At 30.2% G+C, this 14,598-nt stretch overlaps 1 protein-coding gene across 1 annotated transcript; it reads right to left on the bottom strand.

Annotated features, from left to right (window-relative positions):
• Positions 1 to 11,073: 11,073 nt before the first annotated feature.
• On the bottom strand, positions 11,074 to 12,270 carry LOC124929919 (UBP1-associated protein 2A-like). Its single transcript, XM_047470298.1, has one exon. It carries the CDS (start codon positions 12,214 to 12,216, stop codon positions 11,074 to 11,076), a length of 1,143 nt encoding a protein of 380 aa, XP_047326254.1. The 5' UTR covers positions 12,217 to 12,270.
• Positions 12,271 to 14,598: the final 2,328 nt, after the last annotated feature.

Raw genomic sequence — 14,598 nt, 5'->3', positions numbered from 1 at the left:
TTCTTACCAATAAATATAGTCTCAAAAGTGGAAAATACAATACCATTAACATTGAAATAAAATAATAAATAAAATAAATGTTACGTATAACTAGATCTAAAAAATAAAATACCATGAGCTAGGGTTTTGGGTTGGGAGATGATTTTCGTCAGAGCCACAGAGGTTTGAGAGAGAGAAATAATTTGAGGATTATGACGGATTTTGAGTTTGGAATTGTATTTATACTACCATATATATATATTTTTCTCTTTCCTGCACATGTGTCAGACTAGGTATGATTCGTGGTTTTGTTTTCGTTGCCCATATCATTCCTATTTATAGAATTCACAGTGTGAATAAAAATAGATCGACAGATTATAGATAACATAAAAAAAATTCAAAAATAAATGATAATATTTTAAATCAATCAGATATTATTTTATGTTAAAAAATAAATTATTATTTTTTAATTTTTTAAATGCAAGTATATACACAAATGCATGTGAGAAATAAAGAAAAAAACTAAATTGTGCGTTAGTTGATCTAGTGCTACGCAGCAACACTTGACTTCTGTTGCAGCAAGTGATGCGTTCCTCTGATGTCCGTTGAATGAAGTCTGGGCGCTCATCTGATAGCCGCGTGGTCTGCTGCAGTTGTTTCTCATATTTTCGGTTGCACTGGATCACGATCTTTTTTTAGCCTTGAAGCTTGTTTGAAATTGATTTTTCTTTACTCATGTTGACTTTATTTTCATTCAATAAAATATTTAAATAGATATAAATATTTATTTTGTCTATTTGTTTTATTTATGTATAATTTTAGGATTTTATATAATTAATTTGGGGTTGAAATTAATACAACATTTATCTTAAATTATTTATTTAATTTATTTGAGCCCTTTTAGAATCAATTTGGGATAAAAATGAATACAACATTTATCTCAAAAAAAATATTTTCATTTATCTTATCCTTTATTTTAAATAATTATGATTTATTTGTCTTTTATTTTGAATTTATTTATTCAAAATAATTATTTAATATTTTTAAATTGGGAGGTAAAATATTAGTGTTTACAGTATTGTATTCATTTATCCCAAATTAATTTTAAGAAGGCTAAAATAAATTTAATAAATAATTTAAAATAAATATTGTATTCATTTAAATCTCAAATCAATTGTTTATAAAACTCAAAATATACTAAATAAAAAAAATAAACAGTATATATTTGTGTCTATTAAAATAATTTTGTATATTTTGTGAGATGGAATAAAGTTAAAGGAGAGAAGAAAAGTCGATTTCAAACAAGCTCTAAAGCTGAAAAAAGATCATGATCTAGTATAGCCGAAACTAGAAAAAACGGCTACAGCGAACCGCATGGCCATCTCATGCAGCGCTGACCTTTATCCAACAGACGGAAGACTTACCGCGTCGCCCGCTATAACGAAAGGCGAACGCTTTTGCGCACCAGCGGATTGGATGACCCCCGAAGCAACGTTGCTATTCTAAACGCGGAACGCTAACGGGGGAATTCCCAATGATGCACCTAGACGTGCGTCTGTGGGTCTTCTTCTTCCTCGTGACTAACAAATAGACATCAAGCGAAACTTTTGATTTTTCAAAAGTGGAACTCGGTTAATACTCCATCATGATCACCCTAGCCTGTTGATCATTTCACCTATGGTCATAGACCTAATTATAACCTAATTGAATGAGAACGATCAAAATCAGACAAAAGTCATTAATTGTATTTTGTATCGAATTCGAATTTGTTCCTTCAACCGACGTATAAAGGCTATAAATAGTCATCGGCTAAGATAAAAGAGATGAGATCAATCCCAAGCCTCAAATCCAACTCCCACAAAATCCGCCATAAATATTTTCTTATGCTTTTGAAATTTTTGAAGATCTTGTGTAAAGCTCTAAAACTCGATTCTCGGTCATCTTAAAGCTTCATAAAGAGTTTAAGAGTGTTCTCCAACTCACTATATTTTTCTCAATAATTCTCGACATCAATCGCATATATTAACATTTAAATATTATTTTAAAATTTTAAATGACAGAAAAACCAATACATGTCTAAAACTTGAAATATAATTGGTTAAATAAAATTTAATAAAACCAAATTTTCAGAAAATAGCCAAACTTTTATAAAATAGAGATAGTTCTATAACGGGTATAGAGAATATAACGCGAAAATATTTTCCCGAGTGTAATCAAACATCGAACACATATACAAACATTTTTATTGATTTTATTCAAAATCAATTGACGACCCTATGATCCTACGAACTAGGGGTGAGCATAATATGGGTTTACCCAAACCCAACCCTAACCCAAACCCAAAATATTAATTTGGGTTGGTTAGTATGGGTTGGGTTGAGTATGGGTTGAGTTAAATTTGGGTTGAGTTTAATTTGGGTTGGGTTAGGGTTACCCAAATTACCCAAATTATATAAATTTAGTTTAATTCTCTATTATTAATCCAATATAAACTAATCATCTTCCAACTTTAAGTCGAACACGTTTTTGACATGTTTAACATATTTTTCATACGTTTAACACATTTTGCACACGTCTAACACGTTTTTAATATTTTTAACGCGTTTCACTTCTAACATGTTTTTCAAACGTTTAACACGTTTTTTACACATTTAACACGTTTTTCACACGTTTAACACGTTTTTCATACGTTTAACACGTTTTTCACACATTTTCACATTTTTGACACGTTTTCACGTTTTTGACATGTTTTCACGTTTTTGACACGTTTAACACGTTTTTGACATGTTTAACACATTTTCACACTAATAACACGTTTTTTCATGTTTTTGTCACGTTGAACACGTTTTTGACATGTTTAATACATTTAACGCGTTTTTGACAAGTTTAACACGTTTCTTTTTTACCTTTTTGGCACGTTTAACACGTTTTTAACATAACTAACACGTTAACACGTTTTTTATAAGTTTAACACGGTTTTCACGTTTTTGGCACGTTTAACACGTTTTTGATAAGTTTAACACGTTTTTCACATTTTTGGCACGTTTAACTCGTTTTTGACATTTTAACACGTTTTTGATATGTTTAATACGTTTTTCACACGTTTAACACGTTTTTAATATTCTTATCACGCTTTCACAATTAAAACATGTTTTTCACACGTTTTTACGTTTTTGGCACGTTTAACAAGTTTTTGACATGTTTAACACGTTTTTGATATGTTTAACACATTTTCACACGTTTTTCACATATTTAACACGTGTTTCACACATTCAATATGTTTTTTATGTTTTTGGCATGTTAAACACGTTTTTGACATATTTGACACGTTTTTCACACATTTTTTACATTTTGGTACGTTTAATACGTTTTTGACATATTTAACATGTTTTTCACGTTTTTCACGTTTTTCACATTCTTAACACGTTTAACAAGTTTGTAACATATTTAATACGTTTGTAACATGTTTAACACGTTTATCACGTTTTTGGCACGTTTAACACGTTTTTGGCACGTTTAACATGTTTTTGACATTTTAACACGTTTTACACATTTAACATATTTTGACATGTTTAATATATTTTTTTTGCACGTTAACACATTTTGATAAGTTTTAACACGTTTTTGTCATGTTTAACACATTTTTGCCATTTTTGACACGTTTAATATGTTTTTCACACGTTTGACATTAAACATGTGAAAACGTATTAAACGTGTCAAAAATGTGAAAAACATGTTAAACGTGTCAAAAACTTGTTAAACGTATCAAAATGTGCCAAAACGAGGAAAACGTGTTAAACGTGCCAAAAACGTGGAATATGTGTCGAAACGTGTTAAACGTGCCAAAAACGTGAAAAACGTGTGAAAACATGTTAAAAATGTTACAAACGTGTTAAACATGTTACAAACGTGTTAAACGTGTTAATAATGTGAAAAACGTGAAAAACATGTTAAACATGTCAAAACGTGTTAAACGTGCCAAAAACGTGAAAAATGTGTCAAAAGTGTTAAATGTGTCGTAATCGTGAAAAATGTGTCAAACGTGTTAAAAATGTGTTAAACATGTCAAAATATGAAAATAGTGTCCAACGTGTCAAATGTGTTAAACATGTTGAATGTGTGAAAAACGTATTAAACGTGTCGAAAACGTATTAAATATGTCGAAAACGTGAAAAACGTGTCAAAAACGTGTTAAACGTGAAAAACGTGTTAAACGTGTCAAAACGTGTTAAACGTCTCAAAACGTGTTAAACGTGTCAAAACGTGTTAAACGTCTCAAAATGTGTTAAGCGTGTCAAAACGTGTTAAACGTGCCAAAAATGTGAAAACGTGTGAAACGTGTCAATAATGTGAAAAACGTATTAAACGTGTCGAAAACGTGTTAAACGTGTCAAAACGTGTCAAAAACGTGGAAAACATGTTAAACGTGTCAAAACGTGCCAAAAACGTGAAAAATGTGTGAAACGTGTCAAAAATGTGAAAAATATGTTAAACGTGTCAAAACGTGTTAAAACGTGTTAAACGTGCTAAAAATGTGTCAAAATGTGTTAAACGCGTCGAAAACGTGAAAAAACGTGTCAAAACGTGTTAAACGTGTCAAACACGTCAAAAACGTGTTAAACGTGTTAAAAACGTGTTAAACATGCCAAAAACATGAAAAACGTGTTCAACGTGTCAAAAATGTGTTAAACGTGCCAAAAACGTGTTAAACATGTCAAAACGTGTGAAAAACGTATTAAAAATGTCAAAACGTGAAAACGTGTTAAACTAATAAAAATGTGTTAAATGAGTCAAATACATGTTAAATAAAAAATAAAAATAAAATAATTTGGGTTACCCAACTCATACTCACTCATACCCAACCCATATTAGTAAATAATATGGGTTGAATTATGGGTTGAGTAAATTTAATTTGAGTTGAATATGGGTTGGGTAATACGGGTTGGGTTTACCCGTTTGCTCACCCCTACTACGAACCCGTCTTTTAAAATCAAATTAATGAATTTTAAAAGAATAAAAACTCCCCTCGATCTAATTTTAATTTAATAATCAAAATACATGTTTGTATAAATATTTTTTAATAAATGATTTCCTTCCCCACTCAAATTGAGACTATTTGACGAAACGATCCCGAAAAGAGGGATTTTTCAGGCATCACGAATATGTAAATAAATTGAAATGATTATATCAAAGTACATGAACTCAGCTAACTCAAGATCAAGTGTTATAGAGTCAAAATCACAAAAATTCGACGAATTTCTCAACTCCGGCAATTGTCGTTCTCCCTGAGTCCTATACAACTTTCTTTTTGTCTTTTAGCTCCGAAAAGGACTCATCTAACAAATACACGTCACGATTATATTTAAATCAACTCGTTGAGCATTAATTTTAGTTTCTTTTTGTCTTTTAGCTCCAAAAATGACTCATCTAACAAATGCACATCACGGTTATATTTAAATTAACGTTGAGCGTTAATTTTTAGTTTCTTATAATTAGAATTGAGAAGTCTAATTTGAATTTTTAGATTTAGTTATATTTAAATCATTTATAGTTTCTTATAATTAGATTGAGAAGTCTAATTTGAATTTTTAGATTTGGTAGATCATTTAATAAAAAAAATAATAATTTATAATTATAATGAATTCAAATCAATGTAATTTTATAATTAATTTTATATTTTTAGTTCGGAATTGTAATTCAAATATTTATTTATATATATATATATATATATATATATATATATATATATATATATATATATATATTCAAATAAAATATTCATTTACATCATTATTAATGTTTTTAACCGAGATTTTTTAAAATGTTTAGAATGTTAAAATGTTGAATCGATGTTTATTTTTAAATTTATGAAGTAAACCTATCGAATCAATATTTTTTATAAAAAAAAAACTAAAAAGTTATAACGTGGAACCGGTATATTTTTATTAATGAAAATCGAATTCTAGACAAAACTATAAATACTTGAGTTATCCTAATAGGATGAGTCAAACTAATATTTTAATAATATATATATATATATATATATATATATATATATATATTAAAATGTGAAATTTTAATTAATATGTTATAAAGGTGTACTCTGATTTTTTGAAATTGAATTGAGCGTAAATGGTCATTTTCCATCCCTAATTTGTCTCTTTTTCATCTCTACTTAGAAAATACTATTGGCACATAAGATACCTTTATGAGATGATTATTTAAAATATTTATACTTTAACTAATGCTAGATTTATGTATTATCTATAATTTTATTAGTTTATTAAAAAATAACATTAAGATACTTAAATTGTTTAAATTCTTTTTGCTCAAGAGATTATGATCTGAACTAATCATGTTAATTTTTTTAATTCAAATTTTATTTGATAAATTAAATAATGTGACTTGATAATGAAAATGAATGTCACATTTTTTAAATTATTTAAAATTCAACCTCAACAAAATCATAATTGAGAGTGACTGATTGAAAACATTAGATTAATAAAGGTTGACATAGTTAAATAGTTCCCTTTATACAATTTTGTTTATAAGTGGATGAAATCACATAATTTATTTTGAGCCAATCATGTCTTCCATAAATCTTTCTCTTATTCAATTGGATATGTTATTTATTACCCAAAAAAAAAATTAAATTTGTTAAAATATTTTGATAGTTTTTTTAGAAAGTTAACACATTTTAAATGATATTTTTTTTCTTAGTTTTTATGATAGAAAACAATTAAACAAAATATAAATTATGATAAAATTTAATAAATAAGCAATAACAACACCAACACCAAGTCATAGACATAAACCTTGTTCAATATAGGGTTATTGAAATAATATATGAATTATTTTAATAATCTTATTTAGTATAATTTTAAAAAATGGGTTTTTTTATAAAATATTTTAAAGAGGCATTAATATATAATAATAAATTAAAAAGTATTTTAATATGTTTTTTTATTGTTTGTTTGTTAATGAATTAAGTAATAATCTTATATTTGATTATGTTAAAAATATTATAATTAAATAAACATTAATCAAGAATGGGCATGATTTAAGAAATTGGATCAATAAAAGAGTAAAAGACTACAATGCTAATTTTAAGAAACAACAAAAAAAAACTCACTAATGAAACATTTCTCCAAAAGAAAAACTCTATCAAATTACCATTAACTAATATAAAATTTTAAATTAAAATTTGGTATACACTTAAATGTTTTCACTAATCATGAGATATTTAGGGCACACAATGTACATGTCATCTCGTCTTCTTCATTTGGTTCTCCTCTTCTTCCTTTGGTTTTCGTCTTCTTCATTCTTGTCTTCTTCATTTGGTTCTCCTCTTTTCATTTGGTTTTCGTCTTCTTCATTTGGTTTTAACACGAAGATGTTACGACCAAAGTCAAAAGAGCTGAATAATTCGTCGTGTATAATTTTTCCTACACAAGAAAGTAACAAATATCAAATTTAACATCATGTATATAATAAATAAAATATGAAATAAGCTAAAGAAAAAAACACACCCCAATCAGACATTGTTGTTGTTTTTTGTGATTGGTTCAATTCAAAAAAGTTGTTTCCCAATAATGCATCCCAATCCTCTATAGTAGTTGACATTTGATTGTAGGTTCTCTTTAGACTAGACTTATAATTTGACTGTATGGGTGACAGGTTTAGATTCTCAATTGGTGGCAAATTAAAAATATCTGGAGATTGGATTGAAGGGAGCTCTGGACAATAATTCTGAGAAGAAGATGATGGCAAATTTTGATCAGTATTATTGGCAACAATAGGAGGCTCTGAATTATGAGCCACCGGAAAATCATCAGTAGCAGCATAAGAAGAGGAAGGGATGTCATGATCAGGATCAAATTGGACTGAAGAGTAAGGAATGTTAAGATCGATATTTCTAAAACTCTCAATCTGATCAAGTGGTTGTTGTAATGAAGAGAAAGTATTATTGGTAACAATAAGAGGCTCTGAATTATGAGCCACCGGAAAATCATTAGTAGCAGCATAAGAAGAGGAAGGGATGTCATGATCAGGATCAAATTGGACTGAAGAGTAAGGAATGTTAAGATCAATATTTCTAAAACTCTCAATCTGATTAAGTGGTTGTTGTAATGAAGAGAAAGTATTATTGGTTACAATAAGAGGCTCTGAATTATGAGCCACCTGAAAATCATCAGTAGCAGCATAAGAAGAGGAAGGAATGTCATGATCAGGATCAGGATCAAATTGGACTGAAGAGTAAGGAATGTTAAGATCAATATTTCTAAAACTCTCAATCTGATCAAGTGGTTGCTGTAATGAAGAGAAAGTATTATTATGGGTAACAATAAGAGGCTCTGAATTATGAGCCACCGAAAAATCATCAGTAGCAGCATAAGAAGAGGAAGGAATGTCATGATCAGGATCAGGATCAGGATCAGGATCAGGATCAAATTGGACTGAAGAGGAAGGAATGTTAATATCAATATTTCCAAAATCCTCAATCAGATTAGGTAGTTGTTGAAATGAAGATTGGAGCTCTGAATTTTGAGCCACCGGAAATGAAGAAGCAAAAGCAGCAAAATACTGGAAAAGAAGAAGCAAAAGCAGCATAATTGGATGCCTAGGATAACAAGAAGATAGGAAAGCGCCACCTGAAGCACCCCGGTTTATATCTGGCTCCAACCTTGTTCCTATAACCAGGATTGTTCATCATTGGCGGCATGCCCTGATTCAATTCAAAATGCATTCAGATCATTAAATCTTTTCAAGATAAATCATACCCATCAGTCTAAATGCCAAGGAACTTGTTGTTCATCAAAATCTCATGATCGCAATCAATCTTGGACCAAGATTCTTGGTCATCAAAGATGCAAACTGTTTTTATGAACTTTTGAAGTATAGAATCTAACAGATTGAACCATATGAATTCAAATTAATAAGAAGACACCCATTTGATTCACATCATCAACTCAAGAACTTTTCCAACAAATATGAATCAGATTGTAACACAATTTGTGCATCAAAACAGAACATTTTATAGCATCTGCCTAAATTGCAAGAAATCACAAATGCATAGCTTCTTGATGAAATTCATCGTTTAATTCATCATTAAACACTTGACTAATCACTATACACATGGGTAAACAAACAATAAAGAACCTGAAGAGAGGAAGAAATTCGAATTGAAACCCAGAACAAGAATAGACGACTGCTATTCAATCAATGTATAGAAGACAAGAATGTTCTCCCTAATTCTCTCGGTCCTCCTCAACGTTCTTCTACTTCTTTAGCTTTTATAGGAGCGGGCAGCGGTTTCTTCCGCGCAGTTAGTTCTGTTCAACAATGGCGCCAATCCAACTGAGAAGACAAAAATCCACTTCTAACCTCAGCTTTCACCGTTAAAATTTATATTAATGTTATGTTTTTATGATGTCGCATCTTTTTAGGCCGATTATATTTTTTTTACCCCATTTTTATAATTTGAATAATATTTCGAGCTGTTGAAATGTCGTTAGGAGCTCATTCTTTTCGATTATCCTAATAATCATTTTTCGAGTCATTTTTCGAGTTTGTGTCGATCTTTATAAGGAATGAAGTTACTTAGATTTAAAGTTATTTTTTAATAAAATTTCGATTGAAATTCTTCCTATGGTATCCGCTATCATCACTTTAATATAGAATGTATCATCATTTAATCATTTAATGACATTCACTTTTATTTAAAAAGTTTTGATTGAGAATGTTGAGTGAGAATCAAACATGTAGATGCTTTCATTTTTTTTTTATCATATATGTAAATGATTATTTATCACTTAACAGAACATATTTTTAACTTTGGTTAACCACTCTCGTTAAGGATAATTTTTTCTCGCGGTAGAGAATTTTAATACGGTTTGATTGGGTTGTTTCACTTGCTCTAATTCGTTACTCATCGTTATATATTTTTTTGAATTATATGAAAAAAAATTATACGATGTTAAATCTTCTTAATTAGAATTTTAATTATAGTAAATTTGTCATATTATTTATCATTTAGATTTTAATTAATTATTTTAATTTTATTAATATTATTTTGAAATTTAATTTTTTTATATATATGTTATCCTTTATTTGAAATAATAAAAATTAATTTAAAAAAAAGTTCAAATCTCTTCTGAATGACCAATAGACTATCAATAAAATTTTAATTAAAATATTTGCTTATCTATATCCTTAATATATATATATATATCAAAATTTGGCTCTTAATATCCATTAGAGTCTTATAATATATCATTACTTAATAAATTAAATAAATATGACAATTGAATTATTATGATATAATATTTTGATAATTTTTCCCATGATAATTAAGTTTACATTTATCATAAAACTACCAATAATTAATTAGTTCATGATTTATAAAAACAAACATGATAGGCTCAAACTAAAAAATAAATATATGGACACTTGTAATTAACTTAAGCAAAATAATTACACAATAAAACCTAAGAAAGGTTAAGTAAAAGGTGATGAGAAAGAAAATAAAAACAATTAAAGAAGTACAATTTTTGCTATTCAATCATTGACAATGTGAGAGTAATTTTTTTAATGTGAAAGTTTATCATTAAACCTAAACATGCCAAACCAGATTTTGTACAATGTTTAAAAAGGAACACACAATTCAAAAAAAATGTGCATTTCCATCTGAAATTTGTGAAGCAGTGTCCTATTTTTGATAGAAATACAAAGGCATAGTTGGAAGAGAGCCAGGAACTAAAGTTTTGATGCATCTATGAAGGAATCTGCAAAATCAATATGCAAATTATAAAAACCTGTTCTTGATGAAAACATATTTTAAGCAGAAAAATTAACTGTAACAAGTAGTAGGTCATAAAAATGATCATTGAATAACTTTAACAAATGATCTAAGCAACAATTATTAAGGAATTACTGGTCAATCAGAATAAAGATCCAACTTTGGTTGGCATTCATCACTTTGATCAGGTTTCAAATGTATGTGAAATTGTATTTACTTTATACATGAAATTAAACTTAAATGACCATAACAAACAACCCAAGTTAATAGTCAATATTGGCATACCTTTCATTTACCTATTGTCCATGATCCGTGTAAGAAGCACCACTTGAAGCTGGCCAAGTTGATCCTTGTCCTAAATGGGGATCTTGGTAACCATCCTGGTATATGTAAGCTGGTTGACTACCATCATAGCTTGCTCCAACCAGATTCCCATAACCAGGATTGTTCATCATTGGCGGCATGCCCTGATTCATTGTTAACCCCAAACCAACTCCTTGCGAGGCGAGAAGAGCATCCAATGTCTGTCCAACCGAAGGACCCAGAACTAGAGTTGGAGCTGCAACAGCTGGGTTAAATCCAAGAGCAGGTCTGAAAGGTGCAATGAGGTGGTCAGGGGTTGGTCCAGAAAGACGCTGATTTGGTTTATTTGATTTGGGGACATGCTTACAGCAGTGCAGGATCTTCCCTTCAAAAATCTTATTAGGCTCCTCCAATGCTTTTCTATAACTCTCAATGCTCTTGTACACAAAAAAACAGAAACCTTTAAATTTCCCAGTATGTTTATTTATTCCCAGAGGCCCATCTTCAATCTCCCCATATCTAGCAAAGAACTCGGTTAGTTTTAGTGGGTCAATGTCACAAGACACGTTTCTTACGAAAATCTTCCTCTGATTATAATCCGACGATGAATAGTCTACAGGAGGAGGAGCAGGAACAGGTCCAGCTGATGCCAAATGGCAAGAGATCAATCGATTATCGATTTTCTTCTGTGGATGTTTCAATGCCTTACTGGCTCCACTCCTGTGCTTGAAGAGAATGAAGCCGTATCCCTTTGACATGCCTACATTGTTATAGACAACCTCACAACTTTCAATCTCACCGTACTTGCTAAATACAATTATTAGAGTTTCTCTGTTAGAATCATAGTCGAGACCATGAACAAAAATATTTCTGTGTGCAGGGTCCAAATCAGCAAATCTCTGCACGCACTCAATTATATCCGGGAACTTTGAGACAACCTCCTTGACGAGAGCAATCAGCTTGAATTTTCCCAAGGGTTCTAGAATCTTCTCAATAGGTTCTTCTTCTAATTCCTTGTCACTTTCTTCTTCCTCCCCTTTCTTCATCCGACCTCCATTTTCATTGCCTTCCTCCTCGTTGTCTTCTTCCCCATCCTCGCTCACGTTCTGCGTCCCCACTTCAGAAGGCTCTTCCATTGTATGTTTTTTAGCTGCAGCACAAACTGTCACACCCTCTGTTTTCACCAATTTGGAATTGACTCTTCAAACTCATAAATAACATATTGAATAGCATTTTGACATTCAAATCATCAAATCTCTTCAAGATATGTCATACCCATCATGCTTAAGCCAATAAATAATAGGATCAAACTAAATGCCAAGGCACTTGTTCATCAAAATCTCAAGATCGCAATCAATCTTGGTCATCAAAGATGGAAACTTTTTTTATGAACTTTTGAAGTATAGAATCTAACACATGGAACCATATGAATTCAAAGTAATACCCATGACACCCAATTGATTCACATCATCATCAACTCAAGAACTTTTCCAACAAATATAAAATCAGAACAGAACATTTTGTATAGAATTTGCCTCAATTGCAAGAAATCACAAATGCATAGCTTCTTGATGAAATTCATCGTTTAATTCATCATTAAACACATGAGTAAACAAACAATAAAGAACCTGAGGAGAGGAAGAAATTTGAATTGAAGCCCAGAACAAGACGACTGCTACAGGCCTACAGCTTCCTTTCACCCTTCCCCTCTACAATCCCCCACTCACAATCAGTGTACAGAAGACAATAACGGTCTTCTACTTCTTTAGCTTTTATAGGAGCGGGCAGTGGTTTCTTCCACGCGGTTAGTTCTGTTCAACAATGGCGCCAATCCAGTTGAGAAGACAAAATCCCACTTCTACCAGCTTTCACCGTTAAAATTTAGGGGGGGAAAATGAACTTCTTAATGATCATTTTCCAAATATAAGAATTAAAGGCTAAAATTCAATGATTTACAAAAATATGACAAGTTTTGAATTTGTTTTCACTTTTAACATTTTATTCATAAGATTATTATGAGAACAGTAAATCTTCTTTGTCAACTCCATAAAAACAAAAATCGAACACATTTTGATTGTTATTACATTTGTCTATCCTATCAAAATTAGCTTTCAAAAACTTAACAATTCAGGTGAATGATTTATTTTTTAAGAAATTAATATCTTTGCTAATTCAATGAAATTGACTGTAAATGTAAGATTGGTTGTTATAGTATAGTTGAGCATTATTACCGCTTTGATGTTTTTGATAGAGTAAAATACTCAATTTATTAAGTTATTATTAAAAAAATTATTTTTCTTAGTAATCTTTAAATCCAAAAAATGCATTCTGACTCATTAATAATTATAATATTTGCAAGTTTGCAATGTAATTATATAATTATATGTCAATAACAATTGACCTAGATGTACTAGATTGACTATCTTCTTTTACATTATCATTTTCTACCGCTACTACCAAACGGGTATTTTCATTAATGAAGAATGTGAAAAATGAAATTTCACAATAAAATGGAGGATAAAGTTTTTTTTTATCTCGTGGTATGTTCCCTTTGGTTCCCATAGTTTAACATGGGTCGGTTGGACACGTGGCAATAAGGGGAGGAACCCAAAAGTTTGCTTGAAGTTCAATGATTTTAACATTGGTTTGTGTTTGAGACATCTTTTAAAATGAAACAACTAATTTTTAAAAAAATTTGATAATACCTAATTGCTTTAAAAATCAATTATGTAAAAATAATTAATTTTTACTCAAATTTTAATAATCTAGAAATTTGGTTGTAATTCAGTTTAAATTAATCCAACATTATTAATTTAAGAGATTATTATTTTGAAAACAGAGTCGCCAAATGATTTTAGAAAAATTAGTAAACTATGTGTATAAACATATTTTTACCAAAGTTTTTATGAGGGATTCGTTGTTTGGTTATGCTCGGAAAAGAGCTTTCGTATTATGTCCTCCGTGCCCATCAAAGGACGGTCTTATTTTATAATAAAATTCTGGATATTAAAATATTTATTTATAACATTGATTATTCAATTATTAGTCTAGGGGTCCTAAACACGGATGAATTTAGTTTAAGTAAATAATTATACAAAATTATTTAGAAGGGCATACATGCGATTGTGTTGATATAAAACTGAGTAAAAACCCTTTCGGGATCATTTTAAAATAGATTGGAGTTCTAAAATTATCAAAATAATTTTAAATTTTGAAAAGTGGAATCAAATATGCCTTAGGATCGGGGTCCTAAAACTTGGGTCAGTTTATACCGATCTAGGCTCGGTTGGGCTCGATCTAGTTGGTCTGGACCGGGGCTCAAGACCCTTGGTCAAATAACCGAAGGGTTTGGATCGGGGCTCGGGATGCTCGGTCTCAGACTCGAGCTGCTCGGTCTTTGGTCATGGGTATGGACTCGGCCCTAGGTTAGAAAAATCAGTCATAGGCTAAGCGGAGGGCTCAGTCCTAAGTTAGAAAACTAGGTCGGGTTCATCGATCCTAGGTTCGAAAAATCAGTC

Source organism: Impatiens glandulifera, chromosome 3 (assembly GCF_907164915.1).
Source record: "Impatiens glandulifera chromosome 3, dImpGla2.1, whole genome shotgun sequence".
Classification (NCBI taxonomy): Eukaryota; Viridiplantae; Streptophyta; class Magnoliopsida; order Ericales; family Balsaminaceae; genus Impatiens; species Impatiens glandulifera.
The sequence above is the reverse complement of the archived record's forward strand: the minus strand, read 5'-3'. Positions and strand labels throughout refer to the sequence as shown.

What these genes read in the sequence shown, in the direction of transcription:
- LOC124929919 (XM_047470298.1), bottom strand. Translation starts at nt 12,216, where the DNA reads ATGGAAGAGCCTTCTGAAGTGGGGACGCAGAACGTGAGCGAGGATGGG.